We start from the raw sequence: 12,497 nt of genomic DNA on the forward strand, positions 1-12,497 counted from the left end.
CCTATCTCTATTTCTGTAGCCCTTGGGCCACACATCTGTGCAAGTCACTACAGCAGGGGGCTATAGTCTGCTGGTTATGATGTGTGTTTAACTCCCATACTCTTTCTTATAAGTGCTGTGTGCTAAGCAGAAAAAGCAGCATGTACCATTTTTAAAGTCTTTGGAATGACTTGGCTGGGGTCTGACCTTCATCAGCACTTTCACTCTCAATCTCCTTACCTGTCCACGGCCCTTGGAGTGTTGATGGTGATGGTGGGCGTCTCACGTTCCGCACTGCCGGGTCTCAGGTCGCCATCTTGGGCCAGTCCTTCCTCCGCTTCCTTCTGTAGGTCTGCACTGATGTCTGACAGGAACTTCAGAAGGGCTGCGGAAATAGAAAAAAAATTCAACAAAAAGATTAACACGTTTGTTAACACTAGTTCACCTTTATCCGCTAGGTAACCTATATCCGTTGTTTTTAAAAACATGGATTTTAGGGATACCAAGTTGATGGAAAGAGGTTTTTCAAACTGCAATATTGGGAATATATTACAATTTGAAACCATAAACTGTTCGTCGACTTGGTATCCCTACGTAGTACCCTGTCAAGTTTTCTGTGACCTTCATTCCTTCATTATGACCTTGATACCTCCTTCCCCTTGTATGGAATTTAACATTTCAGTACTCTGATGCCTTAAACCTCTTTAACCACCACCTAGAACAAGGACGTAGTTAGCTAAGGGCACAACCCACCGTACGTGCAAATACGTTCTGTCTATGTGCCAAAACGTGGGCAATCTTTTGGGATCCGTAAGTGATAAGTACCGCTTCCGTACGAACTCCGGGAATCCGACGGATTTTGAAGAAACAGACACACCGTAGAACTTTAAGTGCAGGCAAAACTTTGTGTGTCATCGGGCAGTGGTTCAGAAATACGTGGCGGACGTGGTCTAAAAAAAAGGTATGGACTAATTGCACGTACGGCGCCCTTACATTAGCTTCCCACAATTATTTGAAAGACATCCAAATATTAGTGATGACTGAGGAGGTTCTGAACACCTAGTGTGCTGCTGAGGTTAGTCTCCAAGCAGACCCTACGGTGCCTTAGAGATAGCATCAAAGCTGGCCAAGGAGTATAGCCGGCACCGGCGCCCGTTTGACTCCCTTTGGCCGGCTATCTCTCTTTGGCCGGCTATACACATCTAAGGACATGTTTAACTTTCCCACAATTATTTGACAGACGTCCAATTATCACCAGGTTCGTTAGTGATGACGGAGGAGGTTTTGAACACCTAGTGTGCTGCTGAGTTGTTCCTCGCACTTACTGCTGTCCCTTTTTGCCCTACTGTACTTTCTACTGGTCCTTCTATTGGTAGATGTTCTCCTCTGGGCTGGAAAGGGAAATGCTAGGACGTTTCTACACATTTTTATGATATTACAATTAACATTGAACAAGATGAAAAACAAACAAAACATATCTACAATCTTGAGATCCTACCTTACGTTATCCAAATTTCAAGTTAATTTATCACCCTGGATACTATGATGACAATGACGGAAAAACTCCTTGCAATTCAAAGCGGTTTGTTATCCTGAAATCTTGTTGAAAAGGCAGACATGACTGAAAATTAGAGTGCATATTAGTATAATTATTATTACATCATAGTTTACATGTATTACTACTGGTCCTTCTATATCTGCTTCTTGGGGCTGGAAAGGAAAACACTAGGAAAACACACTTTCTACATGTTCTTATGATATTACATACAACTGTATTTTCTACTGGATCTTCTACAAGTAGATCTGTTCATCTCTGGGCTGAAAAGGAAAACACTGGGAAGTTTCTATATGGTTCTATATTCTTTTTTTTCTGAGAGTTAATCAACTGCTTTACAACAACATCACGAATTCAAAGTAGTTCTATAACTGTTACAGCACTTTCAGCTGGAATTTACAATTACAAAATCATATTAGCACAGAAATATTCAGAAAAGAAAAGTTGTGTTTCAAAGGATTTACATGTAGAAACAGCATACTAAACCAAAGGTATGAAAACATGTTCAACAATGATTATCTCTTGAAACTCTTATCCGAGCAGAGAGGTTTTCTTTAATCATGTCTTAAAAACAGCAGACAAATATATACGGGGTTGGACAAGTCCACTAGCCCCATTGTCCACTCGGCGGGCAAGTGAAAGTACTGTTTGGGCAAGTGCATTTCCTACCCAACTTGCCCAATCGGGCAAGTAAGATTTTTCCATGAGAGAGATTTTGATATACATGTACATGTAGTTTTGACCCTTTTTATGGTCATGACATCAAGCAATGGTCAACAAAGTAAAAAAAAAAAAAAAAAAAAATTCACGGGTCTTAGTGGCAAGTGTGCAGATGTTAACACACTGGCAGCACCAAATCCGTAGGTGTTTTTGGCACCTTTAGACAAATTAGCCGTGAGGCTCGGTGGGCGTCACTCCACCGTCATGGGGGCAGGGGCATGGCGAGTATCGAACTCAGGACCTACTGATTCTGATTCCAACGCTCTAGCCGTTGCGCCACACAGACACCCCACAAAGTAAAATGGAGGCAATAATAAGAATTCCATTGCTGGAAGTCAAAAAGCATATAAAAGTGACATTTGAATTGGGCAAGTGAAAAATTGATTCGGGCAAGTAAATTTTTTATAAGCTTGCCCGATAGGACAAGTGAATTTTAGAAAACTTGTCCAACCCTGATACATTGAAAATTCTAAGACATTCATCACAAACATGTACTGTCATTTTAGCATAATTTATCGACAAGTTTGTCACACATAACATTACGATTTAATCCTGCAGAAGTACACAAAAAATCAACAATTCTGAAGTCAGCAGTGCAGTTCTGGAAATGTTAAACACTTGTAAATCCCCCCCCCCCCCAAAAAAAACTTTCCACAAACACGTTACAGTACCTTTATCGTACACCTCATCCACTTCTGCCTCAGGTACGTCCTCGCTAACCACGATATCCGGCGCCGTTACCGGGCTGGTCGTCACGGTCGGCGTGGGAGGGGTGGGGGGTACAGGACTAGGGGAGGGGGAGGGGGGTGCCGGCGAGACCCGCCCGGAACTGTGGCTGCCCGGACGGCTGCTGACGCTCGGCGAGCGAGCGATGGAGACTTTCCGTCCGCTGGAGGGGCGCCGACCCCCCGCGGCTAGGCGGAGACTCAGCCTGTTTTGCTGAAAAAACACAAAATACAAACATATATATTAAGGTGCGTTTATGAAGGTTAGACATCCATATTTTAAAAAAGTACAATCCAATCTCTACAACTGGATAAAAAAGGAGATTAACTTCCGAATGTTTCGAGTGATGTCCATCACAATTCTTCTTCAGAAGGTCATCTGTGTTCAATCAATCAATCAATCAATCTGCCAATCAATCAAATGATGAAGTATTTGATCAATCCATCAGACCCCTAACTGTCTGAGTGTGAAAAACTTGTAAGTAAAGTTCTGAACAGATTTGTAATTTTTTTTAGGATAACTCAAGGCCTAATTTGAGAATATCAAAGGACTGGGCAAAATTTAAAAGTACAATCTTGCAAGGTGTTGGAAAAAAAATCTTATGTTGCTATTGAATGAGCATCAATAGTTTATGGTGCATTGTCAAGGTTCTACCTGTTAAAACATTTCAATGATAAGGTGCCTTACCCTGTCTATTCTGGGCTGAGTGATGAACTGGGCCCACTTTGTCTCTGTCATTTTCTCCTTCTTAAGTTTCTGTTGGGTTGTCTTCCCTCCTCCGGGTTCCCTAAATGGAACAAAAGTAAGGTATGATTTACAGAAAAAGTTTGTAAAGTTGATTTCATTTCTTAATTCTCAACTCTGTTGTTAGCTGCTTTAAAAATATGTTACTACTATTGGAAAGTGAGTGAGTGAATGATTCCCACTTGCTATGATTAAACCAGGGCTGTCTCGAGCTTTAATTTTTTTCCCCACTCATTGTTTGGCAGCCCGTGTTGTTATTTCTGTTGTTACTGAAATACATTTCAATTTCATGTCACAAAGTTCTAATTTATAGAATGGATGTGGTGATCAAGTTTTGGTTTATTCCAACAAGCAAAATTCCATAATGGGATGGAGGGACGTATCCTTGGTGACAGCATTGGGTCATACATTCCTTACTTACTGGAAGATTTTTCTTTTAGAATGTCCATAAACCAAGGATTCAATTCAATGGACCTTACTATACATTCACATTTAAACACCTCCTACGCAGCGACATCCAACAGTGAAACCGCCTGTCTGGATGTACCCTGCAATCTCAACCGTCACTCTTAGTTCCTGTGGGTGTCACCACTAACAAGCTGTCAGCCAATCAGAGAATACATGTAGGCCTTTCAGTTTTCAAAAGAGAACTTCTTGCATATACAATGTATACATATGTATAAGGGTAAGCTCATCAATATCTATAAGCAGGGCAGTCAGGAACTAAGGGTGACGGTTGAGAAAACAGGGTACATCCAGACAGACGGTTTCGCCATTGGATGTTCCTGCATAGGAGGATGACAACAGTTCACACAGCATTTTGCCTTACTTGAGGTCCCAGCATGAGGAAATGGGCATCATGACACTCGGTCCCTCCAGCGACATGGACTCCAGCAGCCAGTTCAGCGCACACAGCTGACGGAAAAAACTCTCCCTGCAACAAGAAGAAAATTGGGTTAAGACAATACGACCATTGACTTGTTACTGACAGCATAAATTGTCATGTGCATTAAGCAAATAGCCAATAACATCCACTATGATCATAATTCCACCAGGTGCCATGATACCGCCACCTCAAAAAACGTTAGTATAGAGGTCTTCCCAAGATTGTCTTGAACACCGAATGTTAAATATCCTATATGTAATACAATTCAGATATTTAGGTGTTCAGAAGACAATCTTGGGAAAGCCTCTATTACAACGTTTTTTTGAGGTGGCAGTATAATGGCACCTGGTGGAATTATGCGAATGTATGTTATCTATCCTTGAAATATTTTCTGTGTTTTTCTTTTGTGAAGTTGAACATATCTTTACTGTCTTTGATGCATTGACTTTCTAATTGGGCAGTTAGATCAAATAAGAATTACCTTTTTTGTAACTTATGCTGGCAAATTAACTGTTACAAATTGTTGATGACAGTATAAGATGATACTGGAACTGTACTAAATGAAGTCTAAAATAGTTTGCTTTTCAAGCTGCATTTTTTACAAACTGACATAACCGCTAATAACATGGACAATAGAAGTCAATCATTTTGATAAGACTGACATTGTACTCCACATTACTATGTTGAATATATGACATAATCATAATCATACTCCAAGCCCCTAACACCCCCAATAGTAGAGTGGTATGTTCTTACAGTTCATTTGGTGTTGCCGGTTGGGCAGCGTTAATGTTGGAATAACAGGGGGTGAAGGGTCGGGGAGGGGCGCTGTGCGGTCCCTTCTTCTTCTTGGTGCTGACGGCAGAACGTGTGCGAACGGAGGGCGCAAACTCGGACTGGGCAGCCAGGTCTATTGTTCTGTATAGGAAAGGGAAAGAAGGAAAATTATGAGCAATTTAGTCAATACATAGCAAAATCTAGATGTTACTCGCCCTATCATTCACTGTTGCTTTAGCTAACAGTGTCTTGTTCTTGTTCTATCATATGTTGAACAAACTGTTGTCTACAATCATGCCTTGCAATCAACGTAAAAAGACAGCATACTTCTTTTAGAATATTCTACAAAATGGTGATAACTTTACATGTTGAAGACAAATGACAATAGTAACTACATTGTACACAATGTAGTAACAGAGTCAGACTTAGTTGTGACTTCTACATTTCTTTACAGTTCTTTCTTTTAAACTATACCATGTGCTAATATGGTGCCTACCCTGCATGGCTGGTAGCAGCACTTTTTGTCCTCGCACTACTCCCCTCGGGAACTTCTGTTTGGAAAAACCTGGGAAAGGGACAACACACAGAAACTTGGATTAATCGAACTGAAATACATGAAACTGGGAAAAGGGTTTCTTGAGAAAGACAAATAAAGTCGAAACCGGTCGAATTTCGGAGTATCAGTCGTCATCGTTCCATACCTTATTGATATATGTGAAAGGGCTAAGCTTTGAAAAAACATCTGATCCTAAGGGAGGGTCTTTTTAGCGAATGCCCACAAACGCCCACTCTAGAGAAGTCCGCGCTCCACGAATCTCATTTTTTTGGCTTGGAATATGTCCACGTTGTGCTCCCATGTATTAATCCTGAGTTTCAAGTCAATCCATTGACCCGGAGTGACATAAATCAAAGTTTCGATTCTCGATGGTCTTTTTAGCGAACGCCCAGCAAAATGTCTTTTTAGCGAATGCCCACTATATCCACAAAAATATAGGCCGTCGCGCAACGACACCTAAACCTACCACCACAAACATGTTCAAGATGGTGTCCCATTAATGTGTACGGAGTTTCCGTGCTTTACAAGCATTTTAAGTCCCTGTTTTTGGTCAAAATGTACGGCGACGATACTACCATACTTTACTATAGCAATTCAAAATGGCGGGCACTAGTCATGTGACCTTCTTGCGGGACTGTTCTATAAGTATCGCGGGAGGGACTGTTGTAGCATAGCTTCTCATACAACCATTTTAGAGTGAATTCTGAACAAGATTTTCATTTCATAGTGCTATCATCTGACTGATATTGACAATGTGGTCATTTTTTCTGTGCTATTATTACCCAGGTTTGAGGAACTTAGTGCAAATATGGATATTGATTCACCTCAGTGCCCAATTAATGTACAAAAGGCTCAGACACATTAGTGTTATAAACCTGAATAGGGGCAGGTAACCAATACTAGAAAAACATAGCTATTTATTATTAACAATACTATTTACATTATGATAATAACTCTTCACCAAACTGGACTTTTGTTATCTTTATTTATCACAGAAACATTGTTACAATGAGGATTTGATTAGATGAGTATCTGTTACAGTGTGTACAAACTTATTATATTTCAGCCATACATAGTATGGTGAAATATATTGTATTCGTAATGTTTCTTTCTTTCTTTCTTTCTTTCTTTCTCCTGTCAAATCTTCAAAGTGATTCATCTCCGCCGTTCCTGGACCGAATGACCTGAAATTTGGCACAGGGGTAGAATGGGCCAATACCTTGATGCTTTTTTCTCAGTTTTTTCATATCTGCCTCTAAAATGATTTTATTGAGATTTTTTGGTCAATTTTAGACCAAACCTGTATATTTTGGCCCCTGTACCCTGGTATTACAACCAAATGAGCTGAAATTTGACAGAGATGTGCCTTGATAATGCCCCCATATAAATTCAATAACACTTTTGGTGTACAGTACAACAAAATGCTTATTTTTGCGATTTTTTGACCAATTTTTGACCAAAAAAGGACACTTTTGGCTCCTGTACCTTGATATTGCAACCGAATGAGCTGAAATTTGACACAGATGTGCCTTGATAATCCCTTCATATAAATTCAATAACACCTTTGGTGTACAGTGCAACAAAATGCTTATTTTTGCGATTTTTGGCCAATTTTTGACCAAAAAAGGACACTTTTGGCTCCTGTACCCTGGCATTACAATTAAATGACCTGAAATTTGGTATAGATAGGCATTAGATACTTGGTAACAAGATTCAAGTAAAATTTTTGACATAAACAACTTTAAAATGATTAATTTTGGCACTTTTCTGAGGGGAAATTTGTTTCTTTTGGCCTCCTGACGTGACCTTCCGTGACCCCGCACAGAGCCACACCTGTGCGCGTCAGCCGGAGAGTTAATTGAATCGAAGACCTAGCCAATCAGCGAAGAGGAGGCCAAAGGCTAATTAATATTCATAAGCGGGGCCTCATGATCCCGTATATAGCAGTGTTCCCGCCAGGGGGAGCGAAGCCCGCCTAAGGCTCTCGCATTTTAGACTATTCAGAAGGACTTATATTGTATCAGTTCTTAGGGGCATATCTATGATAATCGCAGCAGTCACTTAACTTCTCTTCAGGAGTTTAGCGTAACACTATTTCAGGTCAAACCGTCAAAGGCAACTAAAAACAAACTATAACGTTACTGAGTTCAACAGTACTTATAACTTGTTATCCGAAGTTGAAACGCTAGCGATGGTATTTTCGTTGCGCTGTTAGCTCCGTGCGACTGTTGTTGACGGTCTTATAACGGTATATTTTGCACCCCTGTACCCTGGTATGAGTAACATTTGGTATAGATAGGCATAAGATAGTTGGTAAAATGATCCAAGTAAAATTTTTGGCATAAAGTACTGTAAAAGGCTTAATTACAGCACTTTTTTTAGGGGAAATTGGTTTTCTTTCGTTCTCCATGCCATGACCTTTCGGACGTTCACCCCACAGAACCGACATCTGCACCTGCGTCTAGCCGGCAGGAAGAGTTAATTCAATTAATGGTTCAGCCAATCAGCGAAGAGGAAAGCGAAGGCTAATTAATATTCATAAGCGGGACCACACAATACGTTAACTTGAAGACTCAGGACGTACAGACTTCTCGCCAGGATTTTTTCAAAGCGTCGGACAGGGGTCCGGGGTCCGCCGAATGTCCCTGGCGGGGTCCAGGGGCAGGGCCACTGTGGGGGGGGGGGGGGGACCCAGGTGGGCGAAGCCCCCCAGGAAGCTCTTGCATTTTAGACTATTGAGAAGGCTTCTTTTATCAGTTTTTTTAGGGCCATATCTACGATAATCGTAGCAGTCACTTACTTCTCTTCAGCAGTTTGACTTTAAAATATTTCAGGTCAAAGCTTCAAAGACAACTAAAACCTCATAAACAACAAACTTTACTTAGCTCAACAGTATACAAAAATATTGTACGGGTTGCCATCCTTAGTTGAAGCGCTTATTTATAGCGCTAGTATCTTCGCTGCGCCGTTAGCCGCCGTGCGACTTTTGTTGACGGTCTGATATCCCTACGTCGCCGCCTCGCTGATATTCCCACGGACATGTTTCAAGAAAAATACCCAGCAAAAAACGCTGTTCTGCGTCAAATTCTATTCTATAAAACATGTGGGACTCAGTGTTACAGTCTAAATATTTTGTAGAAGCACCGCTGTAGGAAAGAAGGTCCAAGCAATGTAAAACATCACGTAGCATGAAGTTCGCTGTCAACTGGCACACAGCACATGACTGTTTGAAACTCTAAGTCTAATCAACAGCCGTGTTTGATTGATAGCCGGCGGTCCTTTGATGAAGTCGGCGAAAGGTGCGTTAGTTAGAAAATCTGCGTTTAGTTTTGATACGTAATTATAAGTTATACAGTGGCGAGAATGATTATTTTCTCATCAATATTTCTCTTCAGAATTATTTGAACTTAATTGTACATCTAAACAATTGGCTTACCTGTGCAATGTTTATATGATTAATGATCAGTGTACTGAAATCATGTGTAACGTATGGCTCCTAGTCAATAGATCAGCATTTTCTCTATAGTGACCACCTGTCTATAGTGGCCACATTTCCTAGTGCTGTTGTTGTTTGACATAAACTTTGAACATTTAAATTGTAAGTAACTTTAAACTGCCAGAGTTTCAGCCCAATAAAACACTCTCAGCGCCAGGGTATGAACAGACTGACCAGACAGACGAAAATAAATCCTCGAACAAGGTTCAATCGTATCTTCCGGGTCTGGCAGGAAGTTGTTAAACTAAAATAAGAATAGGCTCGATGGCTGATTGCATACAAAGTAAAACAGTTGAACAGTTTTACAGCTTGAAGAAAACAAACGCTCCTACAGTACCTACGCACCTGCTTGATAATTATTAAATCGTATGCCCTACTTGAATAAAAAAAGTTCACTGCAATAATAAATGTACCCACATCACAAGGAGCTTATACTTTTTTAAACTTACACCTAGTTATCGTACTGAAAATTGTTAATGACATTACATGAAGTCATTCAACAATTTTCAGTCATGATGAAAATTTTCTGAATGGAAGGTGTGATTATTGTCATTTTCTGAAAAATAGAAGCAAGCTCTGTTTTTACCTGGAATCAATTCACAATACCACTCCACTTTGGGGGATAATGTACTGTTAAGAGGATGTTCCATTTTTGCGCAGGGGTGATTTGGAACAGTCCAATGTTGCGTGGGAAGGGGTATGGCTGAAATATGCTGTATTTGCTCTTAAGCAAATGTCGGCCTTTCTAGTTTCAAATACAAAAATGTATTTCGTTTCACTTCCTAAATATTTTAAAAGTATTGGAAGAAGCAAGGAGTTGACACATAAACAATATTAATTGCATTATTTATGTGCAGTAAAATGTGACCACATGCTATCAATAGCCTAATAAAATGTTGGAACATGGCACAAGCGGGCTCCTCTTCTGAGTACAGAAAGGAAATGTTTTATAACATTTAGTTATGACGTAGAAAATTTCAATTGTAAAATGTACCTTTATTAACATTTACAAACAAATTGTTTTTTTCTCTTCTTAATAAATGACAACAATACAGGTAAGTAAGGTGTGTTTCCTTTTATAACAGGCCAGGTAAGACGCCGTACAGGTAAGTAAGGTGTGTTTTCTTTTATAGCAGACCAGGTAAGACACCTTACAGGTGAGTAAGGTGTGTTTCCTTGACTACAGACTAGGTAAGACACCTTACAGGTGAGCAACGTGTATTTCCTTTCATTACAGACCAGGTAAGACACCGTACAGGTGAGTAACGTGTATTTCCTTTGATTACAGACCAGGTAAGACACCGTACAGGTGAGTAAGGTGTGTTTCCTTGACTACAGACTAGGTAAGACACCGTACAGGTGAGTAACGTGTATTTCCTTTGATTACAGACCAGGTAAGACACCATACAGGTGAGTAAGGTGTGTTTCCTTTTATAACAGACTAGGTAAGACACCGTATAGGTAAGTAACGTGTATTTCCTTTCAGTACAGACTAGGTAAGACACCGTACAGGTGAGTAAGGTGTGTTTCTTTTATAACAGAATAGGTAAGACACCGTACATGTGAATAACGTGTATTTCCTTTGATTACAGACCAGGTAAGACACCGTACAGGTGAGTAACGTGTATTTCCTTTGATAACAGGCCAGGTAAGACACCATACAGGTAAGTAAGGTGTGTTTCTTTTTATAACAGACCAGGTATGACACCGTGCATGTGAATAACGTGTATTTCCTTTGATTACAGACCAGGTAAGACACCGTACAGGTGAGTAAGGTGTGTTTCCTTGACTACAGACTAGGTAAGACACCTTACAGGTGAGCAACGTGTATTTCCTTTCATTACAGACCAGGTAAGACACCGTACAGGTGAGTAACGTGTATTTCCTTTGATTACAGACCAGGTAAGACAGCGTACATGTGAGTAAGGTGTGTTTCCTTGACTACAGACTAGGTAAGACACCGTACAGGTGAGTAACGTGTATTTCCTTTGATTACAGACCAGGTAAGACACCATACAGGTGAGTAAGGTGTGTTTCCTTTTATAACAGACTAGGTAAGACACCGTACAGGTAAGTAACGTGTATTTCCTTTCAGTACAGACCAGGTAAGACACCGTACAGGTAAGTAACGTGTATTTCCTTTGATAACAGGCCAGGTAAGACACCATACAGGTAAGTAAGGTGTGTTTCTTTTTATAACAGACCAGGTATGACACCGTGCATGTGAGTAACGTGTATTTCCTTTGATTACAGACCAGGTAAGACACCATACAGGTGAGTAACGTGTATTTCCTTTCATTACAGACTAGGTAAGACACCGCACAGGTGAGTAAGGTGTGTTTCCTTTGTCTATAGACCAGATAGGGTATTACACAGGTGAGTAAGGCGTCTTTCCTTTGCCTATATACCATATAGGCCATTATACAGGTGAGTGAGGCGTCTTTCCTTTGCCTATAGACCAGATAGGGTATTATGCAGGTGAGTAAAGCAACTTTCCTTTGCCTGTAGACCAGGAAGGGTATTATACAGGTAAGTTAGGTGTCTTTCCTTCGCCTATATACCAGATGGGGCATTATACAGGTAATTAAGGTGTCTTTCCCTTGCCTATATACCAGATAGGCCATTATACAGGTGAATAAGGTGTCTTTCCTTTGCCTATAGACCAGATAAGCCATTAAACAGGTGAGTAAGGTGTCTTTCCTTTGCCTATAGACCAGATAGGCCATTATACAGGTAAGTAAGATGTCTTTACTTTGCCTATAGACCAGACAGGGTATTATACAGGTGAGTAAAGCGTCTTTCCTTTGCCTATAGACCAGATAGGTATTAAACAGGTGAGTAAAGCAACTTACTTACCTGTATAATGCCCTATCTGGTCTAAAGGCAAAGGAAAGACGCCTTACTCATCTGTGCGGTGTCTTACCTGGTCTGTAATCAAAGGAAATACACGTTACTCACCTGTACGGTGTCTTACCTGGTCTGTTATAAAAGGAAACGTACCTTACTTACCTGTATGGTGTCTTACCTGGCCTGTTATCAAAGGAAATACACGTTACTC

The 12,497-nt window shown here is 40.5% G+C and overlaps 1 protein-coding gene across 1 annotated transcript in view; it reads right to left on the reverse strand.

The window, feature by feature from the left end:
• The window catches only part of LOC118404390 (coiled-coil domain-containing protein 60-like), a 33,751-nt gene that overhangs the window by 5,784 nt on the left and 15,470 nt on the right, over positions 1 to 12,497 (reverse strand). Inside the window, exons 6-12 of the mRNA XM_035803460.1 lie at positions 5,884 to 5,952; positions 5,367 to 5,528; positions 4,554 to 4,658; positions 3,668 to 3,767; positions 2,926 to 3,193; positions 1,272 to 1,370; positions 220 to 364 (exon numbers count right to left, since the gene is read on the reverse strand). Of these exons, the coding sequence (XP_035659353.1) occupies positions 220 to 364; positions 1,272 to 1,370; positions 2,926 to 3,193; positions 3,668 to 3,767; positions 4,554 to 4,658; positions 5,367 to 5,528; positions 5,884 to 5,952 (948 nt within the window). The remainder of the gene's footprint in view (positions 1 to 219; positions 365 to 1,271; positions 1,371 to 2,925; positions 3,194 to 3,667; positions 3,768 to 4,553; positions 4,659 to 5,366; positions 5,529 to 5,883; positions 5,953 to 12,497) is intronic.

This window comes from Branchiostoma floridae, chromosome 17, assembly GCF_000003815.2.
Source record: "Branchiostoma floridae strain S238N-H82 chromosome 17, Bfl_VNyyK, whole genome shotgun sequence".
Taxonomy (NCBI): Eukaryota; Metazoa; Chordata; class Leptocardii; order Amphioxiformes; family Branchiostomatidae; genus Branchiostoma; species Branchiostoma floridae.